General features: G+C 36.6%; 2 protein-coding genes across 7 annotated transcripts; both read left to right on the forward strand.

Moving 5' to 3' along the window:
* Positions 1–9,535: 9,535 nt before the first annotated feature.
* Positions 9,536–12,274, forward strand: LOC103323347 (Acyl-CoA N-acyltransferases (NAT) superfamily protein). Of its 2 annotated transcripts, XM_008225335.2 has the most exons (5): positions 9,538–9,847; positions 9,939–10,100; positions 10,227–10,322; positions 10,806–10,926; positions 11,933–12,274. In XM_008225335.2, exons 1-5 carry the CDS (start codon positions 9,605–9,607, stop codon positions 12,100–12,102), a joined length of 792 nt encoding a protein of 263 aa, XP_008223557.2. In that variant the 5' UTR covers positions 9,538–9,604; the 3' UTR covers positions 12,103–12,274. The 2 variants fall into 2 exon arrangements, with proteins under 2 accessions (XP_088903562.1, XP_008223557.2); XM_089047436.1 differs by lacking the exon at positions 10,227–10,322 and having other exon boundaries at positions 9,536–9,847.
* Positions 12,275–17,656: 5,382 nt separating this feature from the next.
* LOC103323348 (Alg9-like mannosyltransferase family) lies at positions 17,657–22,007 on the forward strand. Of its 5 annotated transcripts, none has more exons than XM_089046292.1 (10): positions 17,657–17,858; positions 17,977–18,281; positions 18,402–18,519; positions 19,217–19,321; positions 19,484–19,770; positions 20,391–20,672; positions 20,768–20,969; positions 21,172–21,323; positions 21,419–21,581; positions 21,702–22,007. In XM_089046292.1, exons 2-10 carry the CDS (start codon positions 18,037–18,039, stop codon positions 21,783–21,785), a joined length of 1,638 nt encoding a protein of 545 aa, XP_088902418.1. In that variant the 5' UTR covers positions 17,657–17,858; positions 17,977–18,036; the 3' UTR covers positions 21,786–22,007. The 5 variants fall into 5 exon arrangements, with proteins under 5 accessions (XP_088902418.1, XP_088902419.1, XP_088902420.1 ...); XM_089046293.1 differs by having other exon boundaries at positions 17,980–18,281; XM_089046294.1 differs by having other exon boundaries at positions 17,992–18,281.
* The last annotated feature ends 338 nt before the right edge of the window (positions 22,008–22,345 follow it).

Here is a 22,345-nt window from a genome sequence, read left to right on the forward strand (position 1 = left end):
GCTAATTCCGCGGTTCCTGTCGGTTTCGACGTGGGGTTTGACCGGAAAGGGAAGGGGGAGCTGCCCGGTCTGTTTGGGTCCGGTCCCATGGCCCGCCGTGGCCTGTGGTGGCGACGGTGGCTCTTGGAAGCCACCGCCAAGGGAAAAAATCGGGAGAGCTCGCGTCCCAGAGAGAGAGAGAGATGAAGGTTTTAAAAAACTGACCCTCCAAATTACTATTTTGCCCTCCAACTTATTTTGACTATAAATCCTTCAATACAACTCGGATTTGGGCCCACTACGTGTCTACGAATTCATCTCGCTACGCTCTACGCAACGGTATAACTGAAATTCTCAAATTCCCTCTTGGTCAAAAAGTCAACCTTTGACCTAATAAAAATTCTAAGGGCATTTTAGTCTTTTCCTCCAATAAATTAATAATTAAATATTAATTTTAGGTTTGGGTTGTTACAATCTTCCCCCCTTATAAAATTTCGTCCTCGAAATTTACTTTCCCTCTATCGAGGGGGTGAGGGTACTGGACCCACAACTGCTACTCGTTTACAACTATAAGTCCGAGTATCTGCATCTATAATTCGAATAATAAAATCCGGGAGCAACCTATTTATATTTGTATACCCTCATCTTTTCGAGTGATGGGTATTAAGCCTACATCTATTACCCGGGGTTCTCAAGTCTGTTTCTTCTAGTACTGTACTCACTACTTGCATCTCAATAATGATCTATAGGGTAATCAATAAAATCTGAGGGCCACACATTTATATCCGAGTACCGAGCTGGCTTAAGGAAATATAAAACTCAAAAGATCTGTTAATTTACTTGAATTTCTGATAGACTTAAAACTCTGCTGCCCTTAACTGATAATCACTAAAACCCCTTTTTCCCTCTGAGTATCTGACACTGCTAATGTTGGGCACAAAAGACTAATTTGCCCTTCTTAATTGTAATTAATCTGAAATGCAAGTGCGACTTCTACCAAAATTCGCGTAGTCTCCTAAACTGTGAGCATTCCCAAAAATATTCGGCCTGTAAAACAAGAATATATATATTTATATAACTCATCTGCCAGCATGCATTAAATCATATCCAAATAATCAAGCATCATAATATTTTGGCCTCAGGCCCCAACAATTCAAATAAATCAATCTGCTAATAAAATTCATCTCAACTTCTTGATCAACAAAGATACTCTGGCAATTCAACATGCTAACTTGTGCATTCTTATTCATGCATGACTTATCAAATAATAATTCTACTGAAAAATACTGAATGTATAACTCATCATGTTCTGTAATTCTGGCTGGACTCAGAGACATCCGTCAACTTTGATCCGCATATTCGCTCCCACGGTCTGGATAACTGTAAGATTCGTGGGGCAACATATTTAATACCATATCCAATAATAACAATTAAAATCATAGATAAATTAAAACAAACTGGATTAAGAGAAAATAGGCAAGCTCTGAATATCTTTATATCGACCTCACTTAAGATTTATAAATAAACATATATGTGTATATATATATATATATATATTTGTAAAACAATTGTGATACTGAAGCAAATAGTGGTAACTGTATAAAATCCTTAATTTAGTTTAAAAGCATCTCAAAACTGAAATTCTTTCCACCTAGGCATACCCCCATAACTGATCCGTCAATTCCTGATATCCATCAATTCCTCGATAACCGTCAATTCCTGGCAGGTCTCGAGGATACAAAATCAACCCGAGCCGAATCGATATCCGTCAATTCCTGGCAGGTCTCGGTGACACAAAGTCAACCCGAGCCGCATCGGCGGACTCGGGGACCGTAGTCGGCATGATCCGCAAAGCGGCGGTCTCGGAGACAACCTCTCAATCCGAGCCGCAACTTTGGCACCACACGGCGGCGCCCCGAACTCGTGGGGCAAAATAATCGATCAGACATCGGCATCACACTGCTCAGCGCCCTCGAACTCGTGGAGCAAAATAACTGTCTCAAGGCAACTGGGGGGGTATCCTATGGTGGGTTTGAAAACCATAATCTGTTATTTACATAAACTTTCAATAAACTGGTTTTCCACTGAACATAAAATATATCCATATATATATACACACACACACCAAAATCTGATGAAAAACCAAAAATTAAATTTCTTCCTTTTCAACCCCTGAATCTATGCATCAACTACTGTATACTCTGACAACACAATAAATTACCCGAACAAATATAAATAGGGGATAAAGAACAGATAATTAACTACTCACTTTGCTAATTCCAATTCTCGACATAGGTGTGTATATACAATAACATGTATAACATGATTTTTATATGAAAACCTCAACAAATTTTTCAAATCCTTCTGGATATCTGTTTCCCACTCACACCAATGCAATAAAATAAAATAACATAATAAAATAACAATTAAAATAACAATTGGAGTAAAACAACCTAATAATTGTCCAGCAATTCTGAAAATACGGATGCATAAGTAATGCAGTGTCTACAGGAAGTTAACCTAACGCTCTGATACCAATTGAAACGTCCTGACCCAAATTCCACTTTGGAATCCGGGTCGAATCTCGTAAAATCGACACCTAGTGCCGTGGGTCGTAAATGACCAAAATGCCCAAGGCGATAACACAAACTCTAGGGCCTATCTCGTGGCTGCGCCGTAATCGTAGGCTGCCTACATACCCTTCGAGGATCAAGCCACACGTAGTTCTTTCAAATGTTCTTGACCAGTTCGTTATTTTGTAATCGATTTAATTTATCAGTAAACCCCACTCTAGGGCCGACATTTCGGAGTAACCGGGACTCCGTTTTACGATCCGTCAAATACTACACGATCCTGAAAATACCTAGATTAACATACTTGGAATTAACTATGATCCAATGGTTCAAATGTGTTGAACCCGGAAATCGCATACTAGGCGAGATCCGTTCGGGGTTCAAACGATATCCGAATTAAGTTCCACGAAATCCTACGCGCTCGTGAGGACTAGGAGATCATTCTAGGACTGACTGTGGTTCCCACCTTATTGCCCACGCGCCGCCACATGCGCTGGCAGCACGTGAGGCCTAAAGCGATAAAGCTTCGTCGGAAAATCTCAACATCTCGGCTCAAGACTCCTATCCTAGGTAAAACACCCTATTTGGAATCACTTTTGTTCTTGGACATACCCCAAAAAGTGGCCGGAAGTGGCTGAAACCGTGGTCTCAAAACCGGCCGAACCCTAGGTTCGAAATTAACCCTTTCACGCTAGAAATTCCTCAAATCCTACTCAACCATCAGCTAGAGCATGAAAAATAGCTAGAAATCCATACCTTACTCGACTGGTTTCGTGGCCGGAGGAGGGAGAACGGAAGCTCGAAAATTCTGCTAAAAATCGGCTTTTCTGGGCTAATTCCGGCGGTTCTGCGGTTTCGACGTGGGGTTTGACCGGAAAGGGAAGGGGGAGCTGCCCGGTCCGCTTGGGTCCGGTCCCATGGCCCGTGGCTGTGGTGGCGACTGTGGCTCTTGGAAGCCACCGCTGGAGGGAAAAATCGGGAGAGCTCGCGTCCCAGAGAGAGAGAGATGAAGGTTTTAAAAAACTGACCCTCCAAATTACTATTTTGCCCTCCAACTTATTTTGACTATAAATCCTTCAATACAACTCGGATTTGGGCCCACTACGTGTCTACGAATTCATCTCGCTACGCTCTACGCAACGGTATAACTGAAATTCTCAAATTCCCTCTTGGTCAAAAAGTCAACCTTTGACCTAATAAAAATTCTAAGGGCATTTTAGTCTTTTCCTCCAATAAATTAATAATTAAATATTAATTTTAGGTTTGGGTTGTTACAATATTTCTCATAAAATTTTCCAATAAATTTTCAGATTAAATTTTCGGTTGCCACGTGTCCATATTTATTACAAAATTCACATCTTAAATTTTAGATAAAATTTTTGTATAAGATTTTCGATTGCCACATGTCCATATTTATTATAAAATTCACATCTCACTCATCATTTTATTTAGGCTTGTCCAATATAGATTCCTACATTTTCTATTTCCTAGACATATACCCATCACTCTATAAATCTATGTGTAAAACCCAATTTCAAATTTAAATGACCAGTATGATATAAGATGTCGTAGTATTTCTATGGTTTTACATCGTTGCCACTAAACTTCATATTTTATTTATAATTTATTTCAAGCATTTAATTAACTTCCATAATTGTAATTAATATACTCCCTATTAATAGCATATCAATCACCCCATTTCTTTTAGTTGTCATTCCCTCTCACATCTCGCCCCTTAAAATTGCAAACAAAAAAAAAATCTGTAAATTACATATCCAATAATGTACCTATGAAAAATAGAATATAAATATAGGTATATTATTTACCAAAAAAAAAAAACAAAGTCAGTTACTTTGTAATTGCGTATATTTTTCATAATTAAAAATAGGTACACAATAATTTATATAAAATACAGGTACATTATTTACCCACAGGTAAATTATTTTACAATATACCTGTAAATGTGTATATGTAAGTTATTTGGAGAGAGAAAATAGGTTCATTTAAAAAAATTACTTTTAATAAAACAAATAATAGGTATATTGGATGTCGTATAATGTAGGTATATTGGAATAGAGAATTATGTACACTTTTCATACTAGGTAAATTATATTTTTCATAAAACAAACAAGTAATAGGTACATTATTTTTTCAAAATAATTAGTATGTTCAGTTTTATAAACATTTTATTAAACAAACCGATTACCCAAATTTGAATTTATTGTTAAATTTTTTTAAAAATGTTTCAAAATTAATTCCTACATCCATTACAACCATTTGGAGATCTTTCCAAATTCAAAATCTGTCATTATATACAATCCAATTAAAAACTGTTTTCATATTGATTCCTACATTAATATACAAAATGCAATAATGGTTTAGTTGGGGGTATTTTTGGAATCTGAAAAGTACAATAAATTAGATTTTATGCTTAATTAGGTAACTTGCTGAGTTGGATCCTAGTCATGGGTTTTTATTTATACAAATTGGGCAAATTGAAGGGTTTTAGATACGGCAAATTGAATTTAAAGGGTGTAAGTCAAATTTACTATAGAATTAAATACCTACTCACTTATCATACAATTGAAATACTCATGGTCCTCATAGTCCGATATAATCGAGTAAAAGGACGACTCAATCATTGGCGGAGGCAGTTCTACCGGAGCACGACGTGGGGGAGTATTTTCCTTCGGATGACGTAATAGTGCCATTATTTCCGACACGGAACGCACCAAGAGAACCGACTGTGAGCATTGTTCACTTGAGGAGCCATTTGTAATAGTTTTCCTTTTTTTTTTTCTTTTTTTGCCTTGAATAATCTATTAAAAAAATTAAAGTGGAAATGCAAAAAAATATAAAAAAGAATGACATTAAATTGAATGAAATGGCAATTAAATTTTTACCTCGTCGTCAAGATTTTGACCTCTTCGATCGTTTGTCCACGACCCTCCGGCTTCGATGGAAGATGCCATAAGATGATGAATAAAAATTAAAATTAAAAGTGAAGAAATTTTTGTGTAGAAAGTGAAAAATAATATAATGAGAAGAAAATGTATGAGGATTTGATGTTGAAAGTGATCAACATTGGTAGGTATTTCTAGATAAAAATTCCAAAAATTTTGGTAATTTAAAAAAAAATCGAATTTTTTAAGCCTAAAAAAAGGGCAGCCGTTGGATTTGAGGGAAAAAGCGATCGGAGTGACCAAAACACGCCACGTGGCTTGTTACCATTCTTGGACGTCAGGGTTGAGGGCTGACGTCAGCGATGATGTCACCTCCCCTCGGGCTGCCATAGTCACGTGGGACCCACACCTTGCCCGGGCAACCTTGGCCAGCTAGAACAACTTGCCGGGCTTGGGCCCTGTCCTGCCCGGGCTGGAGTCTACCGCTGGAAAAGCTTTAAGAGTAGAAAAACTTGTAGGAGGCTAGCTCATCTCCTATAAGGTTTAAATTGATGCTCACTGTGGCACGTTGGATTGAGTGGGTTCACTCCCAAATTGTTTTAATCATCTTGTTCGATTTTTTATCCTAATGAAATATAAACAAGCTAGCATAATAGTATAATGAATTGAGACGAGCTAAAAATCTATTTCTAACAAAATCTGCATGAGTAACATTGAACAATTTTTATGTATGTGCGTTCAAAAATGTAAACTAATAGTTTAGGCATGCCTCTTTGGAGAAATAATAGAATACGACGGTAGTAAGATCACATGGTATATTTTGTACACGTGTTATAATATGGATAATCAACAAAGTTTATTTTCCCCAATTTTAAGGAATAATATCAATAAATATCCTCTTATATTATAACACATACACAAGATGTACCACATAGCTGTATTACTATAGTATTATATAATTACTTGCCCTTTGAGCACTTACTGCAATAAACCTACTTATTGCACATGAAATAACTTAAAATCGACTCATGGATTTATTTAAAAGTTTTACTTTTGAACGCCACAAATTAAAAGTTGAAACAAAGAAAATCACATGTATTATTACAACTTTTACTCTTCTTCTTTTTCTACTCAATTCTGACATGTTTAGGAATGTTACCGAGTAGGCTAAAAAGGATACGAGGGAGCCCTATCATAATAGGGATCAACCAAAAAGGAATACACAAAATGTTATGATGAATAAGGAGATTTTAAACATCCAATTTAAAACAAGGATTGAAGACTAGTGGAAAATTATCTTGATTTGCAAACTAGTAATCTTAGGTTCGAACTTTCATGGCACAATGACAATGTGTGTATGTGTGTGAAACCTCCCCAACTCTGGAATTTGAGGAATATAATTCCAATCAATACCAAGTATTTGCTTTTGGGTGTGATTTTATAGTGAGCCAAAAAAAATATGGCTATCGTTTTTTTTTTTTTTTCAATAAGTGAAGCGCAATGTTTTTTTTTGCCATCGTCACCAAGGAGAACCAAAATATGAAGGGGGTCGAGTGTGTAGCCAACACCAGTCATGGCAAGTTTGGTAGATTAATTTCGAGTTGTGTAATTGACCCAATTAAATAAATTCACTTGTCATAATTTTATTGGACAAAAAGGATTAAGCAATTAGAATTTATTGGCCTCCAAGTAAGTTGATAGTGAGCAAACCCCATACACTTTCCTCCCTCTCTTGCGTTTGGGCAACATAGGAGAAAAATAATTTCTTTTGTCTGACCAACTACCGATGAACTAATCAACAACCTTTCGAGACTGAATCCAAACGAGCGAATGAACGAGTTAGGCTTTTGTAAAGAGCAAAGGATTATAATTAATAATTAAAAAAAAAACTGCAAGAGATTTGGTGATAACAGCCATAATAAAATACTATTTAATCGTGGAAAAGCCATGTCGTGATGTGTGATGCCCAAGAAGCAATAGCCTTTTCTTGCTTGTTCCAGATGTTTTCCTGAACTTTCTTGAGTGATCCCATCATCACACCATCATTGGAACCTGTTAGGGATGTAAGAGTGCAGGTCTTTAGGTTGAAGCTCTCTCTAAGTTCTCAATCGAACCAAGAGAAGAGCCCAATGTTGATTATATACAAAAGGAGGAGAAGTCACAAGAACACTACTAGTACGAGATCCAATCTCAAGAAGCTGTTTGGTCTGTCAATCAATTTGCCCCAAGAGAAGCCAATTGTGTTGCACATAGGCTTGCTAAACATGAATTACTTAATGTTTTTTCATGTATTTGGTATGAGGTACCCCTGAGTTCATTCAGGATGCCCACCATGCCCACACCACACCCTTCTCTCCCCCCTCCCCCTGCCCCGCCATCCCAAAAAATATTGTATTTCTTAAGTATTCAATAAAGTTTACTCGTATCGTCATGGTTCCCGTAAACAAAAAAAGATCTACTAAATAGCTAGGTCAATATACTAACTTGAGCTGAAGGTACATTACCCTAATAGTTTGATTGAAGGCTTAATTATGTACATGCCCCCTGTGCTTTCCAACTTATCTCAGATTACACACTGTGGTGGAAAACGTCTCAAAATACCCCCAACGTGCAAAAAACTGTCTTACGTTACCCTTTCCGTCAGTTTTTTGAAGTTCCGTTCTGAACGTTATCTGTTCATCTCCCAAAATTCGAACAGCAGCTCCTCCCATTTGTTACTGTTCATCGCACCAGTTTTTGAGCTGCCATCGCCTCCTCCGGCCACCCCAAGCGACAACATGGATATCAAAAGAACCAGACGTTGTCCTCTACCACCCTCACATCTCACCGCTGCCAACCGTCGTCTGGATCACTGAAAAAAGCAAGAAATTGGCCGGTTTTTACCCAAAATCTCCATTGCTCGTTCGGACGATTTCGAGCACCATTTTCTTCGATCCAGGTATGATTTTTCAACCTCTCGAGTTGTTCTTGCTGCTAGTTGTGTTGGTTAGGAGAAATTTCTTAGTTTTGGAGGGTAAATAAGCGATGAACAGTAACAAAGGGGAGGGGCTACTATTCTGGAATTTTGGGGGAGATGAACGTAATATTCGTAACGGAACTTCAAAAAACTGATCAAAGGGTAACGTGAGACAGTTTTTGCACGTTGGGAGGTATTTTGAGACGCTTTTCCACCACAGGTGGTAATCTGAGATAAGTTGGAAAGCACAGGGGGCATGTACATAATTAAGCCTTGATTGAATGATATATCCTAATGAAGCATGTTAATTATATCCTAATTGGGGTTTAAAATATAATTTTAAAAATGTTTTTTAGCTGCGTAGGTTCAATAACATGTAAAGGTAATCTTTAGTATGCAAGAAAAGATAATTAGTTCCAACAACTCAACATAGTCATAAGCTTTACTTATATTATCAAGTTACAAAGCCATCGTGAACCCATTTGTTGTGTTTCATTTCTCATGACTGTTAAATTTGAAAGTGCGTAAATGCAAGGTTTGAAAATCAAGTTACATGCCAAAACTACCAATCAGTGATATGGTTTGGTTTGATATTTCCATTAGCTTTAGCTCAAATTGGACCAAACCGTGAGCGAGTGATTCAACTGCGATTTGGGGAAACCTAACCAACAAAAAATATGGTCGAGTCTGCCTGCCCAAGGCTATTGGGCCAGATGAGTTTGGTCCGATCCAAATCTACTTGTGGACTAAATAATGATCTCAACCCAAGCCTGCCTCAAAAATAACGAAGTTTTTTTTGTTGTTTTCCAAACAACACTAATCAAGGTCACTCCAGTGGTTTCTGAACTTATATCCGAGTTTCAATTTTATCGTTGAACTTCTTTCTTTAGGCAATTTGTTTTCTCACTAAAGCACTAGAAATTCTCTTTGATAACATAGAAATGTAATCCTCACCCCAAGGAAGAATTCTCTTTATTTATTTATTTCGTTGGGTCTTTATTTTCTTAATTGAGAAAAAGTAAAAAATCACTTTTTTTTATTTCTCCAATTGATAATTGGCACGTATGTGTCATGTATGTGGTGGAGTAAAGCACCCCAATAAGCTTACTAGATTCTTTATTTTCTCGGTTTAAAGCCAAAGGCAAAGACGTGAAGCATAAAGAAAGGATACAGTAAAAATAACAAAACCAAAAATGGCGCTTCTATCTTCCCCTCATCCTCTCCCAACCCAGTTCTCTGCTTCCCCCGCCTCTCTATGTGTCCGCCGGCGCCCTATCACCGCCTGCCAGCTATGCACCCACAAGCAATCCGTACGCCACTTCGACCAGTCAACGCTGACTGTCGCCGAGGGTTCGTCGGAGAGCGAGCTCTGGGCCGCCGCTTGTCTCCGCGTTCGCTCCTTCTACCACTTCAAGCCCTCCATGTTTGGCCTCCAAGTCTGCCCCTCCAATCACGTAATTAAGCCTTAATTACTGTAATTAATTAAATGTATTGATGGTGTTTTTGCCTTTTGTCAAGTTGTATTAGGATCACAGAAGGTACTTGGCGGAACGAGAGTTGGAAGCCATGAAGGAACGTGTGGGAGGAAAGAGGAAGGGCTTTAGAAAAGTTTCTTGCATAAATGCTACCATCCCATTGTCACAAATTTCAAGCCCTTCGGTTTCAGATGATTTTTGTTCTTCATGTAAGGTTTGTTTGCTTCAATACCCATGTTTCAGTTTCAGTTTTTTTCTTTCGTTCTATCATCTGTTAATAGAAATGAAAAGGTTTAAAAATTTAAACTTTTTCTTTTTTGGGTTTTAAATTCTTGTCTAGTTTAACAACAATGGAGAAGATCGGGTAGTTGTTGGGACCCTTGATCTTAACCAGTGTGTAAGTCTTCCAGACGAGATTACAGGAAACAGACCAGAGGTATTTCATATCATTTTCAACTTTTGAACTCAACCCATTTAGTAGATGCTCAAATAGAGCAACAAGTAGATATTCTTACATTCATATTGGATTTATATCTCTTTCCCATGATATTATTCAGTAAGTTTATTTTTCAAATAAAATTTGGGAAAGAAAGCAACAAGGGATGTGCTGTAGTTGCTAAATTGTGCATGTATGTAATGGTCTTTTTGTTGTTGTTGTAGTGTTAGACAATATAATTGGTAAGATTTGAGCCTAATCTCAGTTTTGTTGGTCTACCTAGATTAGATAAATAAAATAAGTTTGACATTCAATGACCTTAGGTGAATGGTTTAGAATTTAGATGCAAGATTAATGGACTTCTTGTCTTGGAAGGCATTACCAGATTGGTCTCTACACTTTTGCAAATGTAACATAATTGCTATTATTTTTACCAAAAGAATGTTACAACAATGACTGAACTTTAGGAGCGCATTTCAACAGGGGATCGGAGCTGATTTCACAAGAGCATACTTGAGCAATGTATGTGTTGCCAAGGAACTGCATAGAAATGGGTTAGGTTATGCTCTTGTTGCAAAGTCAAAGTTAGTTGCGCAAGAATGGGGTATGAATTTTGACATTATTTGTTCTATGCCACTGCCTCAGTTAAACACCATTCGCATATGTTCAGTTTTCTGGTATTATGCATCCTTTTGTTCTCTCTTGTTTTTTGGCTTAGAGATTTTTATTGTCCCAGTCTATTTCCACAGCAGTGACAGATTTGATTAAATTTTTTCGTTTGATAGATAATGCTCTCATATTCTTATGCTTCACTTGGTGTGCACACTCATGGATAGTTTACCCTAAAGGAAAATGAAGAAAATAAAATGCTAATTTATGAAAACAATAGAGCTGTAGTGCCCAACCCAAGAGAAGGGTAACAACATGCAAATTATCAATGCTAAATGATATTTATTTTCTTTCTGAAACAATGATGGTGGTGATAATTTGATGAGCACTTAGATAATGTCATGTACAAGAGGATAGACAAATCAACCAGTTAGAAGAGGTTAAGATTTGCTGGTATTGTCTCTTACAATTTTAGAGCAAGAAAAGTGAAGAGAGACTCTTGTATAAAGGATCATAAATCTGTAACCTTGGTATTTGTTCAAGAAACAAGAAATATGAGAAGCCATCCATTTTGAAAGAAAGTTCCATTTTTCCTGTTGCGATGCTAGGCCGAGTGTTACTTAGGAGCTTAAACTGTGACATTATGTGAGAGAACTCTGCTGGCTATTACTTGCCCTTGGTTGGTGAAAATGAAGCTCATATCAAGAGTAATTCTTTTTCCTTCTTTTAGGCTGTGGGGGGCGGGGTTGGGCTCTCGCTCTCTCTTCTTTCGGCTTGTGTAGGGATTCTGAGGAAGCGCATCTGAATGCATATGGACGGACTCTTTAGTTTTTGTGCCTTTGTATTCTCTAATATATATGTTTAGTTTATTTCTTGTCGATCTAGATAATTTTGAATTTAGCATATGCTTATTTTGGGTGGCATTAACTTTACATACACCTTATCTTGTAAATAGATGAGCTTTATGTAATGTTTTAACTGGGTTTCATGAATTTTTACAGGCATAAGTGATCTATATGTTCATGTCGCTGTGGACAATGAGCCTGCAAAAAAGTTGTACATGAAGAGTGGTTTTGTTTACGAAAAGGATGAACCTGCATGGCAGGCCAGGTTCCTCAATCGGCCCCGAAGGATACTTTTGTGGTTTGGCATCCCGGGCGTGCAACTATGACTTGCAATGCCTCAATATCAAGCTATCATTTAGATATATGCCATGATTGTTCCTCTATTTTCTTCAGTGATGTAAAGCATTTTTAGACTGTCACAAGTCAGGAACATAATTGTTCTTTTCCCCTTTGAAATGTAAATGTATGTCAATTTATTGGTTTGTAGGTTTTATATTATCTCATGACTTTGCAGATAAATCAGGATTGCTGTTGGAGTGGGGAATGTGATTGAAATAAGGTTGCAATCGAACAGATGGAGCAAGCTCGAATTAATGTAATATGAAACCTATTAGTCTAAAAAGCTTTGTGCAGAGTAACAACATTCCAGACTGCCTAATCGACACCGATTTGTGCTGTAGGATCTCAAAGTAGCAACAAATGGGGTTAGACTGCCTAATCGACGCAAGGTAGAAAATGCAGAAAATAAATTTTTTTCACAACCTGTGTTAACTTGGAATCCTCCATCCCATAATATCCCTTGTATAAAAAAATTTGAAAAAATGACAAAAATGACAAAGAAGTAAATGGCACACCAAGGAATTTAAGTATAGAGATAATGACACTTGTCGACCGAAAAGAGCTTTCGTTTTATGGAAATAAATAAGCTGCACTGAAGGCATCTTGAAAATTCATTTAAAACACCGGCCCAACTGTAGCAAGAGAGGGGTCGTTTGACTGCTTGTGTAACAAACTCTTATTTATAAACACTTTCTCAATTCAATCACTAGTCTAAACTACGGGTTAGGGAGAACGCTCATCTCTAGACCTCGTTAACATTTATAAACATTTTTATTATAAGAAAGTCATTTTAGACTTTCAAGCACTCCCAAACATGCTCTAAATTACTATATATCTTGTAGTCTAATAAAGATTACGTTGTATCTAGATTTATGCAAAAAGTCATTTTTTGTCCCTGTAGTTTACTACTTTTACTACTAAAGTCCCTGTAGTTTCAATTTGATCAATTTTGTCATGTAATTTGAATTTCAAGCAATTTAAGGAAAAATCTATAATTTCTATAAAATTACTCTAATTTGTGTTCATATGAGAATATGAACCCCCAGAAAATTTCAAAAATATTTGTTATGCTCACTATAAAAATTGCACAGCCCAATTTGTGGTCATTTGCATTTTCATGAAATTTTTTTCATGAATTAAATATTGGTATATTCAAGGAAGAATTTAATTCCTAAAAATTTGACGTTGGAATTTTGGTATTTTGATGACATTTAAAAATAGCAAACGTTGCCACCAGCACGTAGTATTTTTATGAGATTTTGTCAGAACTCGAAAATATTTTTAGTGAATTTTAGAAGTTGGAAAATAGAAAATTAAATTGAAATTTCCACATGGCAGCATATGATTGGCTGGAACACCTTATCCACCACATGGCACCACCTAATTGGTTGGAAGACTTAGAAGACTTTAACTCATACTATTATTTAGAGTTTGATTAGGGTCTATAATACTATTATGTGAGCTCATTCAAACTGAACCATTAATTTGATTCTATCAAATCTTGATCGTTAACCAAATCAAAGACTTTTGACTTGATATAGGCCTTTGGATTGGTTGTTGGGCATATGGACTGTCCATCTTCAAGCTATTAAGCACCTCCCCACACATGATCCAAACTCAATTTTTTATATGAACCTTTGAATTAAATATTCAAATTAATCCAAGACGTTGGAGGCTTCTATAAATACCTCCCCTATTGTTCTTCTTCCTCACACCAAAATATTCAGGAGAAACTTTTCCTCTCTTTCTCTCCCACTCCTCCACCATAGTCACTATTCTGGCCAACCTCCACCGAAGTTACTATTCATATGAAATTTACCATTCACATACGGAAGATAGTATCCGTCTTTTCCTATTTATGTTGTAAGTTACTATTCATGTGTACTATTCACTTCCAGAAGCTAGCAACAGTCGTTCCCTATCCTTTTCGAGAAGTTACTATTCATCGTCATATTTTACTATTTATCGCCGTATTCTACTATTTCTCACAAAGGTATTCTAGTTCAGGAATAGTAGAATACCATTATGAATAGTGAATTTCATATGAATAGTGCATCGGATGAATTATAACTCTAGTGGACTGTGGAGGTTGGCCAGAATAGTGACTATGGTGGAGGAAAGGGATAGAGGGAGGAAATTTCTCCTGAATATTTTGGTGTGAGGAAGAAGAAGAATAGGGAGGTATTTATAGAAACCTTCGACGACTCGGATTAATTTGAATTTTTAGTTCAAAGGTTCATATCAAAAATTGAGTTTGGATCATGTGTAGGGAGGTGCATGATAGCTTAAAGATGGACAATCCAGATACATTCCTAACAACCAATCCAAAGGCCTAGATCAAGTCAAAAGTCTTTCATCTGGTCAATGGTCAAGATTTGATCTAGAATTAGATTAATGGTACAGATTGAATGAGTTCACATAATAGTACTATCGACCCTAGTCAACCTCTGAATAGTAGTCTGAGTCAAAGTATTACAAGTGTTCCAACTAATCAGTACTGCCATGTGGTAGATGAGATGTTCCTCCAATCATATAGGTACATATTAACATAGCGCATATGATTGGTCGAACACCTCGGCCACATGGCAGACCGATTGGTCGGAATACTTTAACTTAGACTACTATTCAAAGGTTGACTAGGATCGATAGTACTATTACGTGAGCTCATTCAATCTGTACCATCGATATGATTCTAGATCAGATTTTGACCATTGACCAAATGAAAGACTTTTGACTTGATCTACGCCTTTGGATTGGTTGTTGGGAATGCATCTAGACTGTCCATCATTAAGCTATCATGCACCTCCCTACACATGATCCAAACTCAATTTTTGATATGAACCTTTGAATTAAAAATTCAAATTAATCCAAGTTATTGGAGGTTTCTACATACCTCCCCCATTCTTCTTTTTCCTCATACCAAAATATCCAGGAGAAACTATTTATCCATTTCTCTCCCTCTCCTTCACCATTGTCACTATTTTGGAAAACCTCCACTAGAGTTATTATTCATTTGATGTACTATTCACCAAGATCATCGTATTTAACTATTCCACACCATGGTATTCTAGTTGAGGAATGGTAGAATACGCCGATGAATAGTAACTTACCGAAAAGGATAGGGAATGATGCTTGCTACCTTATGGAAGTGAATAGTAAATTTGGATGAATAGTAATTTATGGTATGAAAGACGGATATTATCTTCTGAGTGTGAATAGTGAAGTTTAGATGAATAGTGATTTGGATGAATAGTAACTTCGATGGAGGTTGGCCAAAATAGTGACTATGGTGAAAGAGATGAAGAGAAAGGGAGGAAGAGTTTCGCCTGAATATTTTGGTGTGAGGAAGAAGAAGAATGAGGGAGGTATTTATAGAAAGCTCCGACGACACTGATTAATTTGAATATTTAATTCAAAGGTTTAGATCAAAAATTGAGTTTGGATCATGTGTGGGGAGGTGCATGATAGCTTTAAGATGGACAATCCATATGCATTCCCAACAACCAATCCAAATGCCTAGATCAAGTCAAAAGTCTTTGATTTGGTCAACAATCAAGATCTGATCTAAAATCAAATTAAAGGTTTAGATTGAATGAGCTTACAGAATAGTACTATAGACCCTAGTCAACCTCTTAATAGTAGTATGAGTAAAAGTCTTCCAACTAATCAAGTGGTGCCATGTGGCGAATGATGTGTTCCAACCAATCATATGCTGCCATGTGGAAATTCCAATTTAATTTCTTATTTTCAACTTCTAAAATTGACTAAAAATACTTTCGAGTTCCAAAAAAATCTCAAAAAAAAAAAAAATACTGCATACTGGTGGCAACGTCTACTATTTTTCAATGACATCAAAATACCAAAATTCCAACTTCTAATTTCCAGCAATTAAATTCTTCATTGAATATTCATGAAAATCCAAGTGACCACAAATTGAACTGTGCAATTTTTATAGTGAGCATAACAAATATTTTTGAAATTTTCTGGGGCCTCACATGCATTTTGGTCCAATCTTACAGCATTCCCCAACCACTTCCACAAGAAACTAATTGTGTAGCTTTTCTTCTACTTTCAAGTCCTCCAATCTTGAATAAAAAGTTGTGTGACTTTTTAGTCTTAGGGTATGTTTGGTACACCGTATTAGACTCTGGATAGGAGTAAATAGTCCATGTCAGTTGTTTGGTGTCAACTTGTATTATTTAATTACCTAACTATGTTAAACAGATTGAGCTTTTAATACTCTCCTTACTTGACTAACTAATACAACCCACACACCCCAGTTTAGATAATGCACACTTCATTAAAGGCTAGGGAAAAACAAAACACGTTTTCTACATGAAAAATCATACGCTCTTTATCTTCTTCTCCCTAGTGTTCTTTTTTGCTATTTTTTCCATAACTTATATTTTTCACTCTTCTCCAGGTGTCTCACACACTCTCTCTGACACTCTCTCCAATAAGCTTCTTCTCTCTTCTTCTCTCTTCATCTTCTCTTTCTTTATATATTTCCACATTTATGTTGTCTGATTATCTCTTCTTACTATTTCTTTTATTTATTCAATACATTTTATTAAGTTTTTTTTTTTAATTTATGGAAATTAGCTTATGAGTTTTTCTTCAAATTTTTGAATAGGCGAAGTGTTTTTCTTCAAATAGGGGTTTGTTTATCTTTTTTTTGTAGTTTTTCTATAAAGGTGTAGACTCCTACTTGGTATATGTGCTTTGATGCAGTTTAGTTTATGAATAACTTTCCATTTTGCTCTTATCATCTTAGTATGTAATCGCTTTGAATTATACATTATTTTGGTATTATTTTTATTATCGTATTTGAGGATGTTGGAATTTTTATGAGATATGAGGAGTTCTCTAGTATGTTAGTTATGTTTTTAGTTTGGAAATGATCCATAAACAAAATAAATAATATTATGGATAAGTAGTCAGTACTTTTCGGAACAAACTAATTCTATCCGATGAAATTAGTGAGTACAGTCCAACATACCAAACAAGCCCTTAATCTCTAGCTTTTGTTTTTGGAAATTTGGGTTCATGTGGATAAGTTTTGGGAAATGCATAGAATTAGGGTTGGAGTTGGATAATATTGAGAGAGGGGGGAGGGAGGGGAGCAAAATGTTGGGTTGGGAGGGGAGAAGATGGATGCGGGGGTGATTGGGTCATGGCTTTTGGGTAAGAAGCGGGCTGTGTCAGGAGGGGGAGGGGTGGGAAGTTGTGGTGGGTAGGGAAGGCTGCTAGGTGGCTATGGGGAGGGGTTGTAGTAATAGACCAAACTGCCCTTGAATGTAAACAAAAATTAGAATAATTTGACAGAAATTGGGAATTGTCCTTTAACTGTTTGGATTTCAAAATACACAGACAAAATTGATCAAATTAAAACCACGTGAATCTTAGTGGTAAAAATGATAAAATATGAAACTTAATGGTAAAAATGGTAAAATATAGACTTCATTGGTAAAAATAGTAGACTACATGACTAAAAATGACTTTGTCAATTTAAATACTAATTAATAATAATCCAAATAAATTTAACGACCAATAGAAAATTAAAACCCTTCCAGTTTAATCGTTCTCGTCTACGCACGCTTCTCGTCCCGATATAGAAGACGAGCCACTGCCACAGCCACCGCCACCGCCACCTTGCGAAGAAGATCAGTATCGCTGTCATGCCTTGGCAAAGCAACACTCACTGAGTAAGTACCGCCAATACCAACCACTGCCTCAGACGCCAGTAAGTGTCTCTGATTCCTTTTCCATTGCTTCTGCTTGCATCCATTTTCAGATTTCATTCAGTTCAGAACACCATTTCCATCTCCATCTATTTGTGTTCAAATTCTGTGTGGTCATAGAAGATCTTATAATAGTTTGAGCTTTTCCGTATCCAAAGAAGATCTTGCAATTGGGCGGCAATGAGGCAAAGGCGGATTGTTGCTGTTTCATCGGCAGCAGAAACAGACAGAACCCAAAACCCAATTCCTTCAAAATCAGACCCACAACAAAAGAAAGCGCAAAGCTTTGATTTTCTAGGCTCATCGAAGAAAGTCTTTGCACTCTGCTTCGCTTTTCGAATAGCGAATGCTCTGTTGGTTCAAACCTATTTCAACCCAGATGAACACTGGCAAGCCCTTGAAGTAGCACACCGCATCACTTTCGGGTAACCACTAATTTCACAATTTCTCTTTAGAAGGCAAAGAGTAGAGAAAAATCTTGATTTAAAGGTAAATCAAACTAATTTTGAATTGGGTTTTTGCTTTCATGGTTTTCTTAATGGCAGGTATGGCCATTTGACTTGGGAGTGGGAAAAGGGAATCCGTAGCTATTTGCATCCTTTGCTTTTTGCTTTGCTTTACAAACTGCTTGCAGTGTTGGGTCTTGATACCCCATGGTTCATGGTAATGGCTTTATATACCCCATGTTTCCTGCTAACTGTATGTTTGGCTGACTAGTGGAGATAAAGCTCATACTTGTTAGTAGTTAATAAATGATCATTGCATAGATGCATTACTTGAAAATTTTACTCGTGGGTCCTAAGGATTTTAAACAATGTTGAAACCAGCATTTCTGGACATTTAGGAGCTTGAATAGAATACTAGTTCATTACGAGTTACAAAATAATTTTACTTCTTTAAAGCATGAAAACTTAAGCTCCTTAATTATTCTTTTGTAGTATTTATTCAATATTAAGCTATCTTGTGACCCTAGTCTGCCAGTAATAAAATGAGGTATATTGGTGTCTAGTGCATGTAAGTATTGCTAAGGTTGTTTTGTGCCATGGGTGAACATAGGTATAGTAGAGTCTAGGGTATTTAGTTGTAACTATCAAAATAATCTTACTTTGATTTTGAGCTTTACATTATTGTCGTAGTTGCTTATAGAAGTTTCTGTGAGCTATTATCTAATGTTGTCATCAAGTGATTCAAAAGACTGAAAAGCTTTTTCATTTGCTTTGGTATTTCTTCTAGAAAGGTTTCCCTTGATTTCTTTCTACTTCCATTGCATCCGAAAATGACATCTAACTTCTGCTGCATGAAGTAATTGTATTTCTCCTCGTGGTTTTTGAACTTTTTATGGTTATCTTGTTCTATGTAGGTCAGGGCTCCACGGCTGTTTCAGTCCTTTTTTTCTGCGTTTGGTGATTTATACTTGTACAAACTCTCTGTCATCCTCTTTGGGCATTGCGTTGCAAAGTGGGCTGTATCCTTTTGTACGAGGGGTTTTTCACTCATTTAATGATAATATTTTATGTCCAACTCTGTGTTTACATTGAATAGTCACATTCAATTACTATTACTCACAGATGCACTATGGTAAACATCTTTTTGTTTGTGGTAGAGTATGTACTTAACTCAATTGCAGCTTTTTTCACAATTGACAAATTGGTTTATGTTTTACTGCCTCACTCGTACGTTATCAAATAGTTTGGAGACTGTTCTTACTCTTGTGAGCCTGTACTACTGGCCCTGTATGAGGCCTTCTTCCAGCAAACTTCCCTTGGAATCAAGGAAGTGGGGTTTGATTATTGCTGCATTAGCTTGTGCTATTCGACCAACAAGTGCTATCATATGGCTGTATGTTGGACTTCTTGAGCTATTTGTGACACGTGATAAACTGAGATTCATTTTTCTGGAGGTTGCTCCTATGGGGTAGGTATTTAGCCAATCTCCTGAATACCTTCTTTACGTCAAGTGCTTAAAATTATAAGGAACTTTATCGTGAATTGTTCGCGCTTCTAAATTATATCGTAAGTGATATCATGGTGGTTTTTGTCCTGTTTGTTTTACCTTTTATTTCTGTGTAGTGGACTAGTGATTTAAAATTAAACTTGAACTGTGGGTTTTTTAAATTAAGCTTTAATGATAATGTGGAGTTATAGTTCATGAGTGGCAACATTAGAATTAGAGATACATGCAAAAAGGGAAAAAAAAAGGGAAAAAACAGGAAACTCGGTGCCACACTAACAGGTTTTCATATGAAGGAGAGGCAGCTGAAAGGTTATTGGTGATTAATGAAATGTGATATGCATACGATAATGGTGATAAAAACAGTATTGATGATGTTTGCTACCCTGAAACGTCTGGCACATAAAGTCAATTCTGGGCTTCTATATTATTTCCACATGAGTTTTCAGAGTGAAAAAAGATCATAATCAATTGTGTACGCCCCTACATAATCTGCTCAAGCATTCATGTCAATGAGTGTGTATCTTTGCGTGGTGGAATTTTTATTATTATTGTTGTATTTACTTTTTAACCAATCGTTTCAGGCTCCTGGTGCTCGGGCTTACATTTTTATTGGATCGTTTGATGTACGGCTCATGGGTCTTAGTACCTCTTAATTTTCTAAAGTTCAATTTCCTTTCTGCTGGTGGAGATTATTATGGGACTCACAAGTGGCACTGGTACTTCACTCAGGGATTTACAGTCATGATATTCTCCTTCTTACCATTTTCTGTAGCTGGCATCATGCAGTCCAAACATTGGAAGCTTTCTGGCCTTATTGTATGGGTTTTGGGACTTTATAGTGTGCTAGGCCACAAAGAATTCAGGTACCCTTTCTATTAGTTTATTATAGAATTGAACATGGTTCTTTGACCTTTCATTCTATTTACAACTAATACTCCTCTATTTTGGCTTTGAGTAGGTTTGTTCTGCCTGTGCTTCCCATAGCTTTGATATTCTCTGGACAGTCATTAGCTGCATTAAGAAGTACGATTTCTGCAAATGGTAGAGGGAAAGAATCATCAAATATCCATAGAACATGCCCTGCAAAAATGCAGGTGGCCGTTTTTTTCTTGCTCGCTACCAATATTCCAATGGCCCTGTATATGAGTTTGGTTCATCAGGTACATCAGTTTGCTTTTTTCCTGGGTAGCTTTTGATTGTTCGTTTCCATTTACTCAACTTTAAATGCTAGACTTTTCTTCTGTCTATAATGTTTTCATCTAAGCTTTTATTTTTACTTTTGTTTAAGTTTTTATTTATCACTTTCCCTGTTTCTCTTCCTTTCTTTTCCTTGTCAATAATACTTCTCAACATGTTAGACAGAGAGGAACTGAGGATGTTACATACTATCTATCCAAAGAAGTGCTTGATGGAAAAGTGACAAATATAGTTTTCCTAATGCCTTGCCACGCCACACCTTACTACGCGACCGTGCACCACAACCTTCCAATGAGATTCCTAGACTGCTCACCAAGGTTTGATCCTTAGCAACTTGGATGGAATGATTTTCTTTCCTTGCCGCTTTTCATGCAATTGGTACTTCATACATTGTTGGAAATTTTTTCAACAGAGAAGAGAAAGGAATCCCAGATGAATCGGACCATTTCATGATAGATCCTGTTGGTTTTGCATCAGAATTTGCAAAAAATTGGTCTTTACCCAGTCACATTGTATTATTTGATTCGGAAGAAAAACTGTTGAAGGATTTTCTAATCTCACATTCTTTCAAAGAGGTACATGCTATGGCTCATATTACTGTTAAGTTTGGCATCTCAGCCAAAGAAGCAGAAGTTGGGTCTTAAATTTCTTCCTGAGCTATTACTGAAACTTATCTATCTGGCCTATGATGACAGATAAAAAGGTTTTTCCATGCTCACTTCAAAGTGGACCGTGATCTTCAAGCGTCAGTTGTTGTGTATGGTTTCACAGGCGACTGATTATTGTTTATGCAACAAACATTACTACAGTGCAATGAAACTGGAAAGAATTTATTGACTTTAGGTCTTGACGAATGGAGTGAATCGCCAGAGCTTGGGGTTATTGCAGATGTGCGCATCTCAGCAGATTCCAACTTCAGATCATCAATTAGTATGTAACAATTTTTTCCATTCATTAACCCCAGAATTTATTAATTATTTTATTTATATTCTTTTCTTGCCTTTTTTGTGTGTGTATTGCGTTAAACTTGGTATGTCAACTTGGATACAGCCTAGATGTTTCATATTGTGATATCCATCGTGCTAGACAAAGAGGCAACATGGACACAGGCTGTGCCAGTGAAAACCAATATCAACTTTGACTGACATAGCTATATTGCTTTCTATCTATACATATTCTTTGAATCACACTTCATTCCCTTAGTTTTGGCCCAAATAGGTAGAGTGTAGATGATTATAATCATATAATCATATATAATCACACTTCATTCCCTTTGTCTTGAATCAAATTTTAACAGAAGAAAAAAGTAAAAGAGTAGGGTATGAAATTTTCTCCTTGG

The sequence above is a fragment of the Prunus mume genome, linkage group LG2, assembly GCF_029339155.1.
Source record: "Prunus mume cultivar Tortuosa linkage group LG2, ASM2933915v1, whole genome shotgun sequence".
Taxonomy (NCBI): domain Eukaryota; kingdom Viridiplantae; phylum Streptophyta; class Magnoliopsida; order Rosales; family Rosaceae; genus Prunus; species Prunus mume.

Excerpts from the sequence above, each read along its gene's own strand:
- LOC103323348 (XM_089046292.1), top strand. The coding sequence starts at position 18,037 with ATGAGGCAAAGGCGGATTGTTGCTGTTTCATCGGCAGCAGAAACAGAC. Across the intron at positions 18,520-19,216 it reads TTGATACCCCATGGTTCATG|GTCAGGGCTCCACGGCTGTT; the intron begins GTAATGGCTTTA and ends TGTTCTATGTAG. Across the intron at positions 19,771-20,390 it reads CTGGAGGTTGCTCCTATGGG|GCTCCTGGTGCTCGGGCTTA; the intron begins GTAGGTATTTAG and ends CAATCGTTTCAG.
- LOC103323347 (XM_008225335.2), top strand. The coding sequence starts at position 9,605 with ATGGCGCTTCTATCTTCCCCTCATCCTCTCCCAACCCAGTTCTCTGCT. Across the intron at positions 9,848-9,938 it reads CCTCCATGTTTGGCCTCCAA|GATCACAGAAGGTACTTGGC; the intron begins GTCTGCCCCTCC and ends AAGTTGTATTAG. Across the intron at positions 10,927-11,932 it reads GTTAGTTGCGCAAGAATGGG|GCATAAGTGATCTATATGTT; the intron begins GTATGAATTTTG and ends GAATTTTTACAG.